Below are 21,930 nucleotides of genomic sequence, written 5' to 3'. Positions count from 1 at the left end.
CCATGCATGGGAGACAGCCAGTCAAAACACTCAGTGTCAGAAGAGGGAGTGTCTTATTTGAGGAAGAGCATGGAGGCCAGCATCACCCCATTCCAGAGTACTTGGTGGGAGGAGTAAGGTATAAGAAGACTGAAAAGGAAGGAAGGGGCCAGGTTGTAGAAGGCTTTAAAAGCTAGTCATGGGATTTTAAATTGCATTCTGGCAATAACAATAAAGCAGATCTCAAGCAGCAATCCCCTGGCATTTATTGAATATGGCGGCAGAGGTAAGGGAGAGGTGAAGAATGTGACACGGTCAGTACTCTTCACTTTAGGAAGATCACTTTGTTAGCTAGATGGACTGGAATGGGCTGAGGCTTGAGGCAGGGAGCCCAATCAACAGGCTGATCCAATGATGGCCAGCGTTAGGATGGTGGCAGTATAAGAGGAGGGAAGAGAAGCCTTTATTAAGTACCTACTATGTGCCAGGCACTGTGCTTCACAAATATTAGCTCATTTAATCCTTACAACAATCCTATGAGGTAGGTGCTATTATTATCTCCATTTTATAGTCAAGGAAACTGAGGCAGGCAAAAGTTATATGACTTGCCCAAGGTCACACAGCTATCTATCTGAGACTGCCTTTGAACTCAGGTCTTTCTGAATCTAGGTGTAGCCCTCTATCCACTATGCCACCTAGCTGCCAGGAGAAAAGGAGACATAGGCAAACTATGTCACAGAGGTAAAATCAACGGGACTAGGCAAGAGATTGTCAGTGGATCTCACCTTGTACCCACATGCTTTTGATTTATGCTGTGAGATTCCTGTATTTTGAAAGATCACCATTTGTCGCATCTTGTACACTGTGCATATTTGTTATAGAGACATCTATTACAAACATTACTCTTGGTTTTTTGTGCATCAGTGTTATGTCCAGAGGATTATGGGCGACGTCTATGATAATGCTATAGTTCCAGAAGAGGCTGGTGGTTGACGTCTCTGTGACATTTCTCTATTTGTAGTGTAGGTATTTCTCACTTGTCAGTCCATTAAAGACAGGGAGCTTCTGATGTATCATTGTAGCCTCCAGGGCATGCCTTGCCAAATATTTGATGGGTGTTAATTTTTTACATCTTTCAATGATATAGCACATAATTTCTATCATTTCTTTGAATAATCTGCATTGATTACTAAGTTTGGGTACTTTAAGAATAATCTTTCTCTAATTTCTGGTGGTGACAACCTGCTCCTGAAATAATAATAATTATCATTATGAACATATTTGTATAGCTTTTGCTCAGAGCCTTTCCTAGTCTCCGTCTGAGTGTCCTCCCTTTCAAACTCTTTTATATTTAAATATTCACATTATGTCTATATTATATATTTAAAATTTTTTAAATTATATTAATCTTTTGTTTATACACTGCCTAAATTTTCCCCTGTATCCATCCCACTCTCCCCTTTCAGAGAACCATCCCATATGATAAAAAATATTTTAAAAGACAAAGAGGATGATGTATGTATTTTTCTATTTATTTCCCCCATTAGAATATATAAGCTTATTATATGTAGGAATTGCTTTTTTGTACTCAATGCCCAGCACATAGTAGGCACTTAATCCCTGTTGGTTGTTGATAAGACTGAAAGGTTTCATATCATTTTTATAGACATTAATCTGTTTTGATCCTCACAACAGCCCAGTGAGGTAGGTGCTATTCTTATACCCATCTCACAGATAGAGAAACTAAAGCTATGAGAGATAAATAAATTGCCTGTGGGTGCACAGCTTGTGGTGTGTGAGATGGGATTTGAACCCAGTTCTCAGTGACCCCACATCTAGCTATCTTATCTACTATATCTGTGATTCTTAAACTTTCTGGTCTCGTGACCCCTTTATACTCTAAAAAAGTGACTATGAACTGTCCCCACACCCTCACCATCAAAGAACTTTTGTTTATATGGGTTATATCTATCAATATTTACTTTGTTGGCAATTAAAATGTCTTATTAAAATAGTTTCGATCACAGAGACCCCCCCCTGCAGGGAGAACCACACTTTGGGAACGCTGCAGTACTCTGTGCTGCACCTCAAACTAGAGCTTTAAATTATATTACTTTATTTCCTGGACTCTTCCAAACTCATGTCTTATTTTGGTGACTGTGAGGAGAGGCAAAGAATTTTTCCATTTCCTGGCATAGGAGAAAAGGAGTCCAATACAGAACTTTTAAGATTGTATTTTTCAGCTTTTCTCAGTTTGAAATATACCTACACACTTGCCAGGGAACAATTAGTTATCTTTCTTTCTAAATGCTTCCATTCAGCCTTCCTCTCCACTTCCAGTGATACATTTTTTTAAAAAAACATAGGTGGACATAGCAGTGGCCATACTTTCTGATCTCTCCAAAATGATTTCTGCCCATTAACTCCCCAGACAGAAAAATTAACAAAGTGGGTAATGAGGGGATCTCGAGGCTTACCTGTCAAATAACTTTGTGCCATACCAAAGTGTGTTACCATGCTCTATTTGGGAAACAGTGCTTTAAGTCTTGATACTTAGGCCAAAAAAAAAATCTCTCTTCTGGCAAGAAGGAAGAGAATATCTTAGAGGAATATGGAACTACTGTGTATCTTCTTTCCTCCCTCCCTTCCTCCTTCCCTCCCTCCCTCCCTCCCTTCTTCCCTCCCTCCCTCCCTTCTTCCCTTCCTCCCTTCTTCCCTTCCTCCCTTCCTTCCTTCCTTCCTTCCTCCCTTTCCTTGTGATTAGGAGAATCCATTAAAGATCATGGATTCAGAGCCAGAAGGGGCCTTGGAGATCATCTACTTCAACTCTCTTACTTTATAGGTGGGAGAAAAAAAGTCAAGTGACTAGCTAAGGGTCACACCGATAAGTAAGTGGCAGAGTCAAGATTCAAACCCAGGTCCTCTGATTCCACTTCCAACTTTTCCTCTTCTTTCTGTCTTGTTAGATTAGCTAAATGAATGTGCTTCCAGAGCAGGCTTGGGCAAGAAGCCCTTTGACAGAACGAGTAAATGCTGGTGTAGGGAGGAGGGCAGGACTGGATACTTCTGGGACGAAAGGAGGCTAGGGACATTTTTAAGAAAATTAAGTTTATATTCCAATAGAAAACCTGTCAGCCATAGTAAGTAATTTTTTAGATACATACATCATTTCACATCTAATATTTTTGAAGGGAAAATATTGCTAGCATTACCATTTTCTCACTGACCCCCTGGTCACATTGCTTCAAGCACAGTTTGGGTACTGCTGAGCTAGATCCCTGCCTCCTGCACCTCCTGACAGAAGTAGTCTTTAGTTTTCCTTGCCTTTCCGGAGTTTGTGTCATCAGCAGCAATTGTTCAGAAGCCTACAGGCACTAGAGGAAGAAAACAATGACCAGGTCCGTAGAAGGACTTGTGAAGGCCCATTAATCACAACAAAGGGACAGTGAGGGAAGCTGAGATTTATTGGATGCTAAAGGGTAATAAATGGTGAATCGCTTTAAGGTTAGATCAGATGCTTTAATTGACCTTTTCTCTGCTTTTTTTTCTTCTAATGTAAGACAAGAAAACTGTACTTTAGCCATCAGATGAAAAGCAGGTTAATTTTTAAAATGAGCTCATTTGGAGTAGCACCAAACGGCATATTTACTGTTTAAATGAATCTCCATAGCTAATTTCCAATGAAATCATTAAATGAAAAGAAAGCAAAATGCTTGACTAGGATTTTAAATTAACAGCAGTCTAACAAGCAGATGAGGACTGAACCACCCTACCACCAAAATTCCCTATTACATATTACTTTAAGATAATCCATGTGACAAAAATTTCCCTAGTGACTTCAGAGGTCTCTTTAGATATCCATTCATTTATTTGAAATTGACAAGGTGTTATTTATATGTGGAGCAATACTGCAAGGGGAGCTTCCTGAAGTTACCAATATGGTGGTGAGAATGTTAGACTTGAAGTGAAAGCACTTAGATTCTCTGATGTGATCTTGGGCTACACGCTTCCAGACACGAGAGTCCCTCTGTCCTTTATCCTGGTCAGATCATATCTGGAGTATTTCAGCTCTGTGGACTACCATTTGCAAAGGACGTTAATAAACTAGGAAATATCCAGAAGATGGCAGCGAGGATGATGCCTTCAGTCCATGTCATGCGAAGGGATTGGTTGTGGGAACTGAGGATGTTTAGCCTAAAATCAAGAAAACTTGGGGATGGGGCGGGGGAAAGATAGCTATCTTCAGACATCTTAAGAGATGTCATATGGAGGAGAGATTAAATTTGTTGTGTTAGGCCCTAGAGGGCAGAACCAGGAGGAATAGATGGCAGTTGAAAAGTAGTAAATTTAGGCTTCATAGCAGGAAAATTTTCCTAATCCCTGGAGTTGTCCAGAAGTGGAATGGACTGCCTTGGGAAGTGTTGGGTTCCCTCACATTGTAAGTCTTCAAGCTGGGGTTAGACAACCATTTGTCAGATATGCTGTGAGGGTGGTAGGAGCTCTTTGGGGCTAGACTGGGCATAGGTTGGACTAGATGACTTCTGAAAGTCCTTGCCCAACTCTTAGCTTCTGTAATTCTGGCACAAATTCTGGCTTTCCCATTTATTGCCTGTGTGATGTTAGTAATTTTTACCACTATAGATTCCTCATCTATAAAATGGGGTGTTATCTGATACCCTTCTAGCTCTAAATCTGTGATCTTCAAGTCCATAAAGTAGACAGTTTAGCTTATATTTACCAGTTTGAATAATAACATAACAATAATAATAACTGACATTTACATAGCACTTTATGTAACTGGATAACTGTGATTGCTTTGGTAGTGGGTGTTCCTGGGGAGGGATTGATTCTACCAAGCAGCGCCTTCTTGGCAAATCACAATCATAGAATTGTCTGGAGCACAGAAAAGTGATCAGCATGGGTCATGCCCATTCAGATCAGAGATGGGACTCAAACCCAGGTCTTCATCACTCTGAGGCCACCATTCCTCTCTGTATAGCACATATGCAAAGCATCATATAGGCATTATCTTGTTTGAATCTCATGACAAACCACCTGTGTTGTCCCCCTGTTAAAGAGGGGAACCAGACTCATAGAGGTTTTGACTTACCTAAAGTCACTTAGCCAGTAAGGGTCAGAGGCAAGATTTGGAATGAGGTCTTACTGACTCTAAGTCCAGGACTTAATCCCCTATGCCATATTCCTAGACAAAACTTAATTTGATGTATCCTTATAACTCTATTCATTGGGTCCTTGTTTAATATTTAGTTCTAGCTCATAAAATTATAGAACTGGAAGACACCTTAGATGTCATTAGGCAAGTGATGTCAAACTCAAACAGAAATAGATCCCTGTTGGCTGCACATTGACTTAGAAAACCATAATTTGACATAACATATATTGCTTTGTACTTTCATTTATTTTTAAAACATTTCCAAATTATATTTTAATCTTTTTTCACCCCACTCAGGAATGATCTAGACTAGTGGTTTCTAAACTTTCTTGATTATACATTTCTATCAGTAAAAATATTTTGAGCACATCCTCAATATGCATATATTTATTTATGTATTATATCCCATATATTATCTTATGTTATATACATATATGTGCATTATAAAAATATATAAAATTGATTTTTAAAAAATGAGACAGATAAAATAAAAAATATTTTAAAATAATGTTTTATTTTGTTAATGGCGCAAAAGTGTTTTGCCCTCACTAAAACATTTTATCAATTGAATATGCTTTATATTGTTTAAATCTTAGTTTAATGCTTTGTGATACCACAATTTTGAAGGTCTAGCTTTAAGTTCAATCTATTTTAGTACTTTATTTTAGTGGCTACGATAGCTGAAAAAGATACCTCACAAAGATACATTGATCCAAATGGAAGAAAGTGCATTGTTTGCTGTGCTTACTAAATCACGATACTCATTTTTCAATCCCATCCACCAATTATGAAAATATTTTTGTTGACACTTGACTAGTAAATTTCCCTTTTTTCTTCTTTCAGTTCATGCAAAATAATCAGAAAGTGTTTCATTTTTATGTTTTTAACAAATGAGTTCAAAATCCTTTGAAACTCTTTGTTTGGAATTCTTTTTCAACAGGTTGGAATACTGTTTCCAAGTTTTTAAAGTTTACAGCTATGAGAGCTTTTATAAATGATATAGTAACATTATTTTCATCGGCAAAATCATGCAACAGTGGCAACAATTCCAAACATCCGTTTTCAAAATATCCTTTCCACAGCCCATGTTTCCTTCAAAAATCAACTACTTTCTCACTGTTAAAGAATCACCTTTCCTTTGAGGAGACAGATCAGCGATGTTTTTTGTTTTTTTTTAGATATCTGCTAAGTAGTATACCACTGACAGCTGCCTGTCATCACAGATAAAGGTCAGCAAATTTGACACACTTTCCTTTTTTCTTTTTAAAGTAACTTGTAAAAACTTCTTCAAGTTCAACAGCTCTTAAAAGCACTTTCCCACAAGATGACTAATGAGTCTCTGTGGTATAAAACCTTTCATGGTCACTCCTCATCTCACTACAAAGGATTATAAAGATTCTGCTCCTTAAAGGACTTGCTTTTATGAAATTAACACATTGATGACATCCCATGGCACTTTGTATGTCTCTGGCTCCAACTTGTTCCTGCAATGTTCTGAAGCAGGGAGGCAAGGCGGAACAAAGCATTTATTAAAAGCCTATTATGTTCCAGGCACCGGGCTAAGCATTTTTACAAACATCTCATTTGATGTCATGACAACCCTGAAAGGTAGGCTCTCCTGATTCCCATTTTACAGTTGAGGAAACTGAGGCAAACAGAGATTTGTGTGTGTGTATGTGTCACACAACTAGTAAGTGTCTCACATTGAATTTGAACTCAACTCTTCTTGACTCCAGGCCCAACATTCTCACAACTATGTCATCTAACTGCCTCTAGTGAATGAATGAATTTCACATCTAGTGCTGTCTCTCTAACTTTCCGTGGAATCCTTTTTATAATATTCCAGTCAAAACAGCCAATCCATCAGTGGCTACATAGAGTCATAAAATATTCATAAAATTTTCCATAAAATATTGTTTTTATTGAAGAAATCACTTGATACTGAGAATATATCTTCTCTAGGATCTCTCCTTTAACAGCTCACAAAAAGTAGTTTTTTGTGTATATTTCATTATTGGAACAGAATCTAACAAATACCATAAGCTGTACTTTTTTCCAACTGTATAGCAAACCTCTCACATTATGTAATTTTTTTCTAATACTTTTTTCATCAGATAGTTCAGCAGTGTTTTGTATGTGTCCTGATGGTATTTGTTGACCAAGGAATGCATTTAATTTCTTTTGCAATTTTTTTTTCCTGCTATGGCTAAAAGAACAAGTATTTTTCCAATGCTTTTGTCTGTAGTTGTGTTTTTCCAATTGGCATGTGGCCTTTTGTCTTTAGTTGTTAAGAAACCTGAAAGGAGCTCCTAAGCATGTATCATTAAGTTTAGTGAAATTCATAAAATACCAGATTAAATACAATCGTCATTATTTTTTGCCTCATAATGTGGCTGAGGACAAGCTCATTCAAGAAATAGAGGTGTCATTTTCTTGTTCATTTAAGCTTGGCATTATTAGTATTCTCTTCAGTCCATGATTTTGTTAAAATCTTTTTGTTGTTGAAATTCAAATTTTAATTTAATTTTAATTTTAAAATTTCATTGTAAGCCACATGTCTATTTTGTGAGGGTTGGCTTGGTTAAAATTAGGTAACGTATTATATATAGATCTACTTGACTAAGCACAGGTAAAGTATAGTATGTTGTAATATACTGAAAATGTCAACCTCCACATTGTGTAGCTCCTGTTATGTATGTGAGACATGACTATCTGATATGAAAACTGACCCTCTTGTCAATCCACAAATTAATTTCTTTCCTTTTTTGAAATAAAAAGTAAATTTAATTAGAAATGCTAATAGTACTACCCCCCCAACATACACACCCCAAGTGGATTGTCTTACATGCCTCACTTGGATCATCACTGGTCTAGACCAATCTCTTCATTTCACTGGTGTGGGAAGTGAAGCTTAACGATGGGTCAGTGTCACAGTTTGTAAATGGAACAGCCAGGATTTTAATATGGTTCCTTGGAATCCAAAGCCGGCATTGACATATCTGGTTTAGTGGCAAACTGCAGCTCTAACATGGTACCGTGAAAGCAGAATACATTAGCAATTACCCAATTTAGTTCTTTTATGAAAGAACCTGTTGCATTGATTATAGGCTCAATTACATTCATCATGCATGAAACAGTAGAATAAAAAAAAAAAGAAGAAATAGAGAAAACTAAAGCACCCCTCACATTGCCTTAGGGGACGTCATATGTTGCTGCTTATGGCTGGGAAGCCGAACCTCTAGGCCTCACCAACTGTTACCTTCTTTTAAGGTTTTTCTAAACTAGTTTGGGACGTGTTCATTCTTGTCAAATCCCAACAATTAGCCATAATGAAACACTTGACATTCCCCACAGAGAAGGTTTTGTGGGAGGTTAGTTCTTTTGGTCTGTGAGTTGACCCCCTGTTTACTTCATTTGTAAAGTCCTCTGAACAAAACCATTTTTTCCTATTTTTGAGTAAATTTTTTTTTCCCCTCTCTCCTTCCCTCTTTTTTCTTTTGTTTCTTTTTCCTTCCTCTCTCCTTCCATTCTATTCCTTTTTTATTGCTTTTCTTTGCTTTTCTTCTACCTTCCTTTTCCTTCTCCTCTCCTTTTTTTCTTCCCTCATTCCTTCCTTCCTTTTCCACTTTCCTTCCTTCTTTCCCTTTTTTCTTTTGCTCCTCCCTTCCTTTTCTCCTTCCTCCCTGTAGCCCAAGGGTGGGGAACTGCAGCCTGGAGGCTACATGTGGCCTTCTAGGTCCTCAAGTGTGGTCCTTTGACTGAATCCAAACTTCACAGAACAAATCCCCTTAACAAAAGGATTTGTTCTGTAAAATTTGGACTCAGCCAAAAGGCCCCACCAGCTGCCTGGAGGCCTCAGGTTCCCCACCCCTGCTCTAGTCCCTCTCTCCTCCCTCCCTCTCTTCCTTCCTCATTCTCCACTTTTCTTTCTTACCTTTTCTTTCTTTTATTCTTTCCTTTCTTCCTTCTTCCCCTTTTCCTTCCCTTCCTCCCCAAGTCATCCTGGAAAAATGATAATAACTCAGTATTTTGATCAGACTAGGAAAAATATAATACTGATAAATTGCCTTTGAAATAATTTCGGATATTAGGTCAGGGAAACACTAGCTTGTCGTAGAACAAAAAATCTTAACATATTCATACTATAATAGAGACAGATTTTACTACTAGATTCTCCTTTTAAATATTTGCTTTGAGGCAGAGATTCTGTTCTGACCTTATGGGGTTGGTTGGGTTTTGCTTGGCTGCTTGGGGATTTTTTTGTACTTAGAACGCCAGAAAATGTTAGTGCTGGAAGGAATCTTATAGGTCATTCAGTCTAACCCTCTCATTTTACAGAATAGAAAACAGGGCTGTAAAGGACTGAGTAACTTACCCAATGTCAGTCAATTCATTAATGTCAGAGCTGAACCAAGTCTCTTAACTTCCAATAGTGTGCTCTTTCCTTAACACCACCGTCTTTGCCCATAGTTCTCACACTGGTCCATACTGGACACACAGCAATTCCTATGTAGCTTCTCCCCCTCCACTTCCTTTCATTGACTGCCATGTTGGAGAATAGTCTGAAGTTTGAAGTCAGCTTTGAGTAGTTTTGTTTATATAAGCTGACCACATATGAGAACAGAATTTTCTCCAAAAGGCAGCAAAATCAACTTTTTAAAACAATCATTTTTATATTTTCTTTTTTATTATGAACTTAAAATTCATCAACAAACACAATCATTTCAGTATATGTAGAAAAAAAAGAAAGATTACATAAGCAACTGTTGTTGCATATAATTTGCTTTTTAGGAACTATGTTAAATATGACCAGAATTAGACATTGTGAGATATCTATCTATCTATCTATTTATCTATCATCTATCTATCTATCTATCTATCTATCTATCTATCTATCTATCTATCTATCTATCTATCTATCATCTCTATCAGGAAAGAGACAGACAGAGACAGAGAGAAAAAGAGAGAGAGAGGCAGGCAGACAGGCAGTGGATAGTGGATAGAACACCAGGCCTGGAGTCAGGAAGACCTGAGTTCAAATCTAGCTCAGTCACTTACTAGTTGTATGACCCTGGGCAAGTCACTTAACCCTATTTGCCTCAGTTTCCTCATCTGTAAAATTAACTAGAGAAGGAAATGGCAAAACCCTCTAGTATCTCTGCTTAAAAAACGAACAAACAAACAAACAAAAAACCGAAAACAAACCCAAATGGGTCATGAAGAGACTGACATGACTGAAAAATGACTGAAAACAAAAAATAAAATCACTTCTCTGTCATATCACTGAATGATTTTTTTAAAAAAAAAAAGTGGTAGTAGAGGTGGGGAGCTTATTTTGATTCAAGAATTGCATGTCACACCTCATAGATTCCCTAACTTCTGTTGAAGTTCAGTTTAGGGTACCACCTTCTATTCAAGGCCTCCCCTCACACTCCCTCCCCCACTTTGTTAGAGCTCTTACTCTACCTGAAAGGATTTTGTATAATATCTCGTCCTGATTTGTCTATGTATGTATTGTTTCTCCCAAGTTAAACGTAAACTCTGTAAGGCCAGGGATATTTTTTTTTCTTTTTTTCTTTTGTATCTCCAGAGCCCAGCACAGTGTCTTCCATGTTGTGTGAGCTTAAGAAAAGCTTGTTGAATGAATGAATGAATGAATGAATGTTGGCTTTTCTGTGAGAACTGGAGGATTATTATGTCTTTTGCCCTTAGGAAGGCAGCATGGGAAAGACTAGTAGGGGATTTCAAAGCCACCAAACTCCCAGAAAGACACTTTGTACACCTCTGGACTTAAAGATTGCCGAAATAGGCAGAGTCTCACTGGAAAAGATGCCAACCAATTACACACTGGAAACCTACATTGATTTCTATAGGGTCTATTATACTTTGATGGCAGAAAACAATTTTCCACATGATGATTTTTGTTCCTTGCGAAGGAAAGGAAATTTTTTTAATGTGGGAAACTGCCCTGGGTTAAGATGGGGATTAGTCCTACAGGCTGGAATTGCCCTGTTCAACTGAATTTTTGTATCATGATGGGTGACAAAAATGAAAAGTATCTCCATCTGGTTTCCAGGGTTTGGTTTAACTCCACTCTGTCCTAGTGCCCTGGGCCACTTTGCAGCTCTGTAAGTGTTAAATATTAAGTGACTCAGACACCTGAAGGAATCAGGTTCCATACCAGGAAAGCCCTTCTGTATCTGACATAGAATTGTCTTTCTCCTGGGATGGTATACTGGATATTCAGGCTTTTTGAGGTCATCCAGGTGAAAGGTTGGTTACTCTGAGACAGTAACAGTTCATCGATTGCTTTCCTCAAAATCTTTTCAAGCTTTCCTCTCATGAGAACTTAAATGAACTGATGCAACATGAATAAGCAGAACCAGGAAGACAATATTCCCAAGGATTATGGTAATTTAAATGGAACTAAAATAGGAACAAAATCAAAATGGACCAATCTTGGCCCCAAAGAAGAGTTGGGAGAAGGTACCTCCCACAAACCTCTGATTCTTAGCAGAGGTCCAGAGGACTGTGGCTATGGAACGCTGAATTTAGAGCCTGACTTTTTTTTTGTTGTATAGGTTAGTTTTGCTGAACACATTTTTATTCTTTGAATAAAAGGGACTGGTTGTTCCATGGGAGGAAGAGGAAGAATGAATGGCTACATTGGGAAATATGGGTGACATAAAAACAAAAGATATTTTTAAATTTCTTAGGGAAAAAAAAAGATAAAGAAAAAACCTTTCCCCTAGTCAGAAATAAAACTTCCCGGGATCATGTTTCTCTATAATTTCATAATGGGAATGATTTCTTTGGGGCTTAGACCCTCCCTTCTATTGTCTCCTGGGCCACCTAGGTGGCGCAGGTAGAGCACCTGGTCTGGAGTCAGGAAGACCTGAGTTCAAATCCAGCCTCAGACACTTACTAGATTTGTGACCCAGGGCAAGTCACTTAATTCTGTTTGCCTCAGTTTCCTCATCTGTCAAATGAGCTGGAGAAGGAAATGGCAAACGAGTCCAGTATCTCTGCCAAGAAAACCCCCTAATGGGGCCACCAAGAGTCGGACACAACTGAAATGACTGAACGACAATGACTGTTGTGTCCTTCCCTACCATTTCAAGTGCTTTATCCTTTCTTGTTCAAATGTTATCTGGCAGTATTTATGGAGTGGTTACTTTATTCCAAGGGACTATACCCTTTTGACCTCCAACTATCTGAAACTTGCATTCCTCGTGGTGATACAGCACCAACTTTGACCAGTACAATTCTGTGTTTTTCACTGGTTCCTCTCCTTCTTCTGGCTGCCCATGTTCCAACCGAATGAGCTACTGCTCTTCCTTGAACATACCTTGTGCTTTCTCGCCTCCTCTGTTTTGCTTCTGCTATTGCCCTCGTGGAATACCACATGCCCTCGTTTCTGCTCATCAAATAGATCATGATGGGTGACACAAGTGAGACTTACCTTCCACCTGGGTTCCAGTGTTTGGTTTGATTTCACTCTGTCCTAGTACCATCAAAATCTTAGCCATTTTAAGGTCTCCCTCAAATGTTGCTTGCTTTGTGAAGCCTTGCTACTTTTGTCCCCTGGTTACTCTTGAGACAGTAATAGTTCATCAAAAACCTTCCTCGAAGACCTTAGAGGTTTCCCTTGTTGAAAACTTATATGAACTGATGCAGCATGAATAAGCAGAACCAGTAAGATAATATTCACAAGGATTATGGCCATTTAAATGGAAATAAAACATGAATAAAACAATCAAAATGGGGAAAGCTTGACCTCAAAGAAGAGGTAGGAGAAGGCACCTTGCCCAAACCATTTGACTGTAATCTTCATTTCCTCTATACTGATCTATTCATACTTCTTTTATGGCACATCAAGTCTACCCAATATTGCTGCTGTTTGTGCATTTGTTCAGAATCACTGCGTGGGAATTTGGTTCAGTTTAGTGCACATTTATTAGCTTCAGCATCATGTCTCATTAATCTTTTTATCCTCTGCAATCTGTGATGCTATGATGATGCTAAGCAGTACAAAATGCATTTCTAACAGTAAGTGAATATTTACTTATTAAGTGAAATTCCTTAAATAATGTATAGTCTAATGAGTTTTTCTTTCTTGTTCACGTGAAGAGAGAAAAACATTATTAAAGCGGCCCCTTATTACTTTGTTCCTTAGAGACCATGACAGTTTTAAATAGGGTAGGGCCTGTGACTCACAAAACTACTACTCCAAAGAAACCTTGGCATTAAACTGTATCCCCAAATTTCATTACACGTCACTATCTTCAAACTTGATTCCTTTTCTTTAAAACAGACTCGATACGAAACATCAGGGCGACTCATTGAGCATACTTTCTAATTATTGAGAGATGGCTAGGTAGCACAGTAGGTAAAGAACTGGACCCAGAGGCAGGAAGATCTGATGCTGGCTAGCTGAGTAACCCTGGGCAAATCACTTAACTTTTGTCTGCCTCAGTTTCCTCATCTGTAGAGTGGGGATAATAATAGCACCTACCTCTCAGAGTTATTGTATAGATCAAATGAGATAAAATTCAACCTCTGGTACTAGTTAGCTAAATGACCCTGGGCAAGTCATTTAATGTCTGCCTCAGTTTACTCATCAGTAAAATAGTACCTCCTTCCCAGTATTGTTGTAAGGACTGAATGATATAAAATTTGTAAAATGCTTTGCAAATCTTTAAGTGCCATCTAAATGCTGGTTATTTTCATTATTTACATTTTAATCAATCAATTTCAATCCCTGCAATACCTTCCCAACTTTTCATGCACTGCCTATAAATCTCTGTCAGGATTCTTTGTCCATTCATTCTCCCCCACTTTTGGGTGTGCTCTACATTTCTGCCTCTGATTTTTTTCCACTCTGCATTGTTTGATAAAGGTTTTTCTAGATTTCTCTGTGTGTTGGTCTTAATTGTATTGTAATATTCCATTACATTAATGTGCCCCAGTTTATTCAGCCATTCCTCTATTGTTAGACATTTAAGCTGTTTCCACTTCTTTGCAATTTCAAATAAAACTCCTGTGAAAAGTTTTGAACAGATGACCATTTTCTTGTTTGTTTGTTTTTGATAATAACCCTTTTAGGGTGTGTTCCTAACAATGGAATGATTGGGTCAAAGGGTATGATTATTTTTGTAACCTTTACCATGTGATGCTGCCAGATGGCTCTTAAAAAGATTCTGCAATTTTCCAATTTCACAAGCAATGAATGGATGTACAGTTTTTCCGTATCCCTTCCAGGAAGCATTGATTTTCTTTGCTTTTAACTATTCTTGCCAATTTGATTGGTGAGTAGTAGTTACCTCTGGATTGTTTTAATTTTCATTTCTTTGACTCTTAGTGAGGTTGAACATTTTTTTCAGGTGATTATTAACAATCTGTGTTTCCTTTTTTGGAAACTCTCTGTTCTACCATCCTTTTCTCCATGCATAGTTGATCCTAGGACTACCAGTTACTACTACAGGTTTTTACTACAGGTTATGTTACAGCAATTCTTTTTCCCCCCCTTTTCTCCTAGTACATCAAGAGGAGGTTCTTAGAAGACTGATTTATTTAAAAAAAAAACTCTTTGTTTTTGTTTTTTCAGAAGGGTAAGAGAAGAGGACAAATTAGGCCTGGTTGTGTAGACTTAACCCCAGGGGTGTGGGAGCCTCAGCTGAGAGAGTAAATGAACAGTAACACAGCTGACTTAATTCAACTCTAGCTTATGTCAGCTTGTCCCAAGCAAGGAGGAGGCAGAAGGATGCAGGATTAAGTGGGAGGTGCAGAGCTTAAACAGAAATAGATGGTTTGAAAGAAAAGGCCAAGTTGCAAAGGTCAGCTTGACTCTGAACCTAAGTTTGGGGCCTGTCCCAGAGCCCTGGATGTTGGACATCTGTGGGACAGAACTCCTGGCTCCATACACCACCTGAGATTCACACTGATGCTAGAGCAGTCTTTTTGAAAGGCCCAACACTAACAGGAAATACTTTCTTTCTTTTCTTCTTTGATGTTGATCCCACACTCTTTGGGCGATAACAAGAACTTGGCAAGAACTTTGAAGAAAGGGGGAGGGGGAAGAGACACGTCATCAAGGCGTGGCAGGCAGCTTGGCGTGGAGGAAGCTTTTAGATTGCAGTAGATCCAACGTGCTCTTTGAGTCAACCATAGAAAAACCCTTTTCTTGAGCCTGGACTAAATCAGGTAGATTGTGAATGGTAGAGATTTTTATCGATGTTTGTGCATTTTTTTTTTAAAGGTCAAGAGTTGTCATAAGAGAGGACAGAAAGCACTTCATGTAAATCGTTCTTGGAATCATCCCAAGTAGCTTTTAAGGCTAACTTCATGTCTTGCTGGGCTTCAAATAGCAAAGCCTAGGAGTACTTTTTCATTGAGATAGGAAAAAACTGGGGAAAGGAAATGGAAATAGAAAAAAAAGAGAGAGCCAAGTGTAAGGCATTTTGCTGTCTTGTTCGTTGGCTTTGAGGAGATTTTGTATTATATATCAAATGATTCCCTTTCTGTCTGTACTACAGATTTCTGCTTGGGCCACATAAAGACTGACTAATGCAGGATCCTATGACATCATTTAAGTGCTCCGTGATAAAGGCTTCTTTTGTTTATGCTCTAAATATTAAATCGTTTAAGGGAAGATGCACGAGAAGAACCAGCGTGGTGACTAGACCTCCACTGGCAGTCAAACAGGGCTCAAGAGAGTTGTTGACATTCTGTCAGATCTCTAAGGAGGAATTTGAGGGAGGCCAACGTGGTTGCTTCATGCTTAGGGAGTTAGCCTCGCCTAGGTACCCACTGAGAGCCCTGGGTTTGAAGTTGGAGGACCTGTGTTCGAATTCTGGATCAATTCCTTATTGTTCACTGACATGGCATTGGGCAATACCAGTTTCCTCATCTATACCACCTAGCACAATATTTGTAAAGCACACAACAATACTTAGTAAGCGGTAGACGCTATACAAATGCTTATTCTGTTCCCACCGCCCGTGCACCCCAGCTGCCTCACGTCTTCCCAATACATTTAAAATTTCTTAAAACATAAAACATGTTCTACTCCAATTGTTTGCCTCACAGTTTCTGGCACAGGTGCTGGGCATGCAGTAAGCATTTTTAAAATGCTTGTGAACTTGAAACCATGCGATCTTATATTAACAAATGATCCACCTTCCTAATTGCACCTCAGAGTTAACCCAGCTGCTAGAATTTTTGCTACAACCCTATGAGGCACCAAGCGCAAGCATTATTATCGTCCTGGGGGGGAGATTCAGACTCCCAAGTCTGGCCCCGCCTACTCTCTGCACCTTGCTGCTTCTTAAAATATGACTGAAAACAGGACTCTGATTAAGGAATGCATTGATTGTGCTAGCGTACTGCTTGTATTTTCCGGTTGTGGCTATGATGTTAGGTGGTGGCATGGTGGGTAGAGCAGTGGACTTCCTGAGATCGAATCTTGCCTTGTCCAGTTACTAGCTTTGTGATCCCTGGACAAGTCATAACCTCTCTTAAATTTTCTCATCTGTAAAACGGAGATAATAATAGCACCTCTTTCACAGAGTTGTTGTAAGACTCAAATGAGATTATATATGTATCTACTCATATGGGTTTTGATCCTGCTTAATAAATGCACATGTCTCATATATACATCTAAATGTGTATATACATATACACATACATAGGCACTACTGCCACAGTGACCTTAGACAAGTCACTTACCTCCTTGAGTCTCATGTTTCTTATCTGTCAAATGATTGGATTACATGACCTTCTAAGATTCTTTCCAAGTCCTATGGACCTATGGGCTATAAAACCTCTGAGGATCTATATCCAAGGGATTCAAAAGCACCCCCAAATGCCTAAGGATGCCCACCACAACATATCCCTTTACTATTCCCTTCCTCCTCTGCCCTGCTACTCACAGGCACTGTCTTAGATTCCCTACACTCTGGTTATCTTACCATTTTTTCTTCTTCACAGTCACTCAGACCAAAGACTACCTCCCATAGACTCCAACTCCTCTCTACACTTGTCACAAAAACAAAATGGTGGCCGCCTCTCCTATTACTAGTGTCTTGGTCTTCTTATAGTCATCACTCATTAGAGATAGCTTCAACTTGACCGTACAGCAACTGCTTCCTCAGATGCTAATTTACACAGGTGAAGAGAAGACAATGTCATATCTATATCTCTATGTATGGAGATATGTATATATACGCAAAATATGCATGCATACATCCACATATATGTATGTGTGTATATATACAAACATACGTGTGTGTAAAATATATTATATGTGTTTTAAATTGAGTTCAGAAACAGTTAAGGGGTCTTTACCATAATTTGTGTTAATTATTGAAGCCACATGGTGTTATAAACAGAGTGCTTGAGTATTACAACCCTGGTTTCAAGTTGCAATTCTGCCTCCTCCTAATTAGATGATCAGAGACAAGTCACTTAGGCCATATGTGCATTAGTTTCCTCACTGAAGAAGGTACTTGGGTCAAGGTCCCTTCCAGTCCTGAATTTCTAAGAATCTACAATTCTAGTCAGATTTGAGACCATTAGAGTTCAAAGTTTAGGGCTCACATCTTATTGGTGGTTGTTTGCGTTGCATCCAGCATCCCACCTTGATGAATAAGGTGGTGCTATGCTAAAAAAAGATTTGTTCAAATGCAGAGAAGAATCAGGTTTGGATTATGGACAAAGGATTGGTTTTTCTTTTTAACGACAGTTCAGGGGTTTCATTTATGGAACTCTTAAGTCCTTGAAAGCTCTGTAACTCCCCCTCTTCCCTTCCCAATTTATTTAGAAGTATATATGTGTGTATTTATATATATATGTGTATATAAATATATATAATTCTTATTTAGAATAAGAATATTAAAGAGACAACAGATGTTGCGCCCATGTAACTTTCAGAGTCCATACATAGAATGTTGAGGAAAACAGGGGGCTTTGGTAGTTGGGGTGACAGTTGAGAAATGGTTAGATGGGGTGCATGTTTCGTGATGGAGTCGAGAAGAAGAAGGTGTGTCTGTCCATGAGGATCTAGGAAGAATTCGTACTATGTACTCTTTTCCCTGTAGAGTTAAGAGTGTATGGGTTTTGACATTATGAAGATTGACTTGCTAAACTATGGAGAAGGGCTTAGTAAGATGGTCAGGTTTTGAGAGAAGCTGGAGAAAAGATTCCTGTTATCGCTGGTGAGAATCTAAAGAAGACAGGGAGTTGGAGAGATCTGAGGAAGCTGTTTTCATCTCTGCCTTCCAAAGAGAGCTTGAGGAGGCACTAAATGGACTAATAATAAGTTATTTTTAAAAAGGGAAGAGGAATTTATTACTGATATTTTAAGGTTTTGAGGTGACTTTGGTGGAAATATTGGTCCTAGCCAAAATGTAAATAGTTACATAGAAAGAAGACCAAAGATGCAGAGCTAGAAGGGGACCTGAGGCCACTGAGCCCAACCCCCTCATTTTACAGATGAGGAAACTGAGGCAGAGAGGGGTTAAGTGACTTGGGAGGTTAAGTGAAGGAAGTGAATTAGGAGTCGCATAGCCAGAAAGTGTCTGAGGAATGATTATAACCCAGATCTTTCTAATTCTTAAATCCAATGTTCTCTATCCACTATACCAACACCACTACCCCATAAATATGGTAAAAGTTTATTATTTGTCTCAATTATTTATTGTTATAATTTTGATACTTATTTAAATATAGGAGAATGAGAAAAATTATTAATTTTTCAGCATACCACTGAGGGCTTAAGAGCTACGGGGTTAAGAATGTAGCCAGCCACCCACATTGTTACTCCCTCAAATTCGAAGTAGCAGCCATCCCTCTGGGGGACTCCAGCCTATGAGTATGAATGTGAATTGAGGAAAAGTGAGTCAAGAAGGAGTGATACACAATAGTCAAGGCTCAAGATTGGTACCTTTTTCAGATGTGTTGCTAAACTGAGATTCATTTTACCTTAATCTCATCTCTGCTCCTTACTATCAGTATAACCTTAGAAAGTCTCTTACCCTCTCTGAGCCTCAGTTTTCTCATCTGTAAAATGATGAGATTAGACTAAATGAACTTCTAAGGTCCCTTTCAATCTAAAAATGTGATCTTTGATCCAATGAAATATTTCTTCCCATGAGAAGAAATAGATACGTAGGGTCATATATATGATCATAGAGCTAGTTGGAAGGGACCATCTCATCAAATCCCCTCATTATACAAATGAAGACACTGAGGCCCAAAGCAGATTAAACGACTTGTTAAAGGTCACAGCTGTCCTGTCAAAAACAAGACTTGAACCCTAGGCTTCTGACTAATCCTCTTTCCTCTGTATCTTTTGGCAGCAATCTGAGCTTTAGGAGGTAAGATAAAGGAAGCCCCGACATGGTACTGCTAACAGCAATGTGCCCAACCCAGCCTCTTCATTGTGATACTTGCTTTTGGTTCCTGGTCCTGGTCCCCTGCCCCCGCTGTTCTGACTCTATGATGAGAAATTGGTTCTCATTCAGAATTACAAGATTGTGATGTTTTTGTTGTTCTTTCTACGTTCATTTTTAGCTGAAAGCTACAAGGAAACACAGGCAGTGAAGATCAAAGAGGAGCCCATGGAAGTTGACATCCATGACTCCCGGGCCTCGATATCACCAAGCCGGAATGTGGGCTATAGCACTTTATTAGGGCGAGAGAAAACCGAACCCTTACAAAAGATGCCAGAGGGCAGACTGGGCCCTGAAAGGAGCCTCTTCAGTCAGGATATTTCTGTGAAGATGGCTTCAGAGCTCCTCTTCCAACTGTCAGGTAAAAATGTTTAGCATTCTCTCTAATAGACGGCTGGGGAATCTCACTGATTTGGAATAATTGGGAGGAAAGCCAGTCAAGCAGTGAAGACTTTGAATTATCTAATATTTTTACACAGTTTTATTACTTTAGGTCCTTAGAGTGACCCAGGCTAACAGCTAACAAGTGTTGCCAAGTAGAAATCTAGCCAAAATCACTATAATTAATAGTTAAGAATCGTTTGGAATTAGAATATTAATTATTCCCATGCAAACATCGCTGCTTTCCGAACAGGCTAACTATCCTATTTTTAATCTGGTTCATGCTCTTTGTTCACTCAACAAACCATTTTCCCCCTTCCATAGACAATGGAATAATCAGCTTCAGCGTAGCCTGGCTTAGGGCTTGAGATAATCAACCCAGTGCAAGAGGTGTTTATTAAGTGCCCCGTGGTAGGCCCCAGGGGTGTAAAGACAATGGAAAATGGTCCCTGCCCTCCAGTAGCTTACATTCTGTTACAGTGTGCCATAAGGTCTGAATTCCCAGGTTCTGAATTAGTGACATTTTACATTGCTTTGGGAAAGAGTGAAAAGGAGAAAGCTGGGGAAGGGGAGGCAGAGTGTTGATAGAGACAACATGAGATAGTGAATAGAGCTAGTGAGTTGGGAAGACCTAAGTCCAAGTCTTTCCTCTGATGTACTAGATGTGATTCTGGGCAGACTGCTTAACCTCTCAGGGTCCCTGGGCAACTCTGAAGACCGTAAGTTTTAGAGCAGGTGATGATCTGTTTTGGTAGATGGGGTTCCCTATTCTAGTGAAATCATAAGTCTAATCTCAAAATAAACCCCCCAAAGCCCCAATAATAGGTAGTATTTATATGGTGCTTTAAGCTTTCCAGAGGGTTTTTTCAGATGTTATTTCATTTGATCCTTGGGAGGTAGGTGCTATTATTATCCCATTTTATAAATCAGGAAACTGAAGTAAACAGAGTTTAAGTGACTTGTCCAACATCTATTAAATGTCTGAGGCCAGATTTGAACTCAGGTCTTCCTGACTCCAAATCCAATGGTCTATCCACTGAACTGCTTATCTGCCTCCAAGGACAAACCATGCTTTCCATGAACCAATTATATTTTATTCAGTTAGAAAGTATTTGTTAAATTCCTACTATGTGCCACACACTTTGTTAAATGTTGGGGACACAAAGAAAGGTTAAAAATAGTCTTCCCAAGGCCTTTGATAGCCCCTTGTTACTGGCTATATGCCTAAGGAGGCATTATGAACCCTTTTGAGCCACTGGCTGATGTTAACACAAAGAAGGAGAAAATTTCACTGAAATTAATGTCCTCTCCAAGGTAGAAAGCTTAACCATGTATGCATGTGGACCTGAGCCACGTGTTATGGTGTGATACACAGCATCTGTGCTAAGAGGCGCAGATTTACTCAGAAATAAATACTGCAGACTCCTCCTCGTGTGGACACCCTGTGCACATTAAATAGATAACACAGTGCTTGCCCTTTAAAACAGACAAATACAGGCATAGTTGCTGAAGAATTCAAATCCACATTGGCCATTGTGCTTAAGTTAGTTACTCTGGTTTATTTGGGGTGACCACTTGAAAATGAGCCACGCTGCTGTTTCCTATCATACTCGCCCTCCCTACCTTTCTGTTCCCTGCAAAGAACAACAAGAGAGAGACAGAGAGACAGAGATGGAAACAGAGACACAGAGAGAGAGACAGAGACAGAGATAGAAACATAGCTTCTCAAACTCTGGCTCTGTGACTATCAAAGTCTCCTGAAAGGGTTAGTTCTGGTCCTTTCAAACAGAGCTTGTACTTTCACAGATTTACTTGGCTAAGGAAAAATTAGTTAATTTATTTAACCTAATAGAATCTGATAGAGAATATCAATTTTTGCATACACAGAAGCATTTTTAATACACACACACACACACACACACACACACACACACACACACACACACA

At 38.9% G+C, this 21,930-nt stretch overlaps 1 protein-coding gene across 2 annotated transcripts in view; it reads left to right on the top strand.

Annotated features, from left to right (window-relative positions):
• Nucleotides 1-21,930, top strand: part of ZNF827 (zinc finger protein 827) — a 245,795-nt gene that overhangs the window by 115,135 nt on the left and 108,730 nt on the right. For both annotated transcript variants that reach the window (XM_027866996.1, XM_027866998.1), the window contains exon 6: nucleotides 19,724-19,963. In XM_027866996.1, coding sequence (XP_027722797.1) covers nucleotides 19,724-19,963 — 240 coding nt within the window. The remainder of the gene's footprint in view (nucleotides 1-19,723; nucleotides 19,964-21,930) is intronic.

This window comes from Vombatus ursinus, unplaced genomic scaffold, assembly GCF_900497805.2.
Source record: "Vombatus ursinus unplaced genomic scaffold, bare-nosed wombat genome assembly UNPS02014784.1, whole genome shotgun sequence".
Taxonomy (NCBI): Eukaryota; Metazoa; Chordata; class Mammalia; order Diprotodontia; family Vombatidae; genus Vombatus; species Vombatus ursinus.
This window is presented reverse-complemented; position numbering and strand designations above follow the sequence as displayed.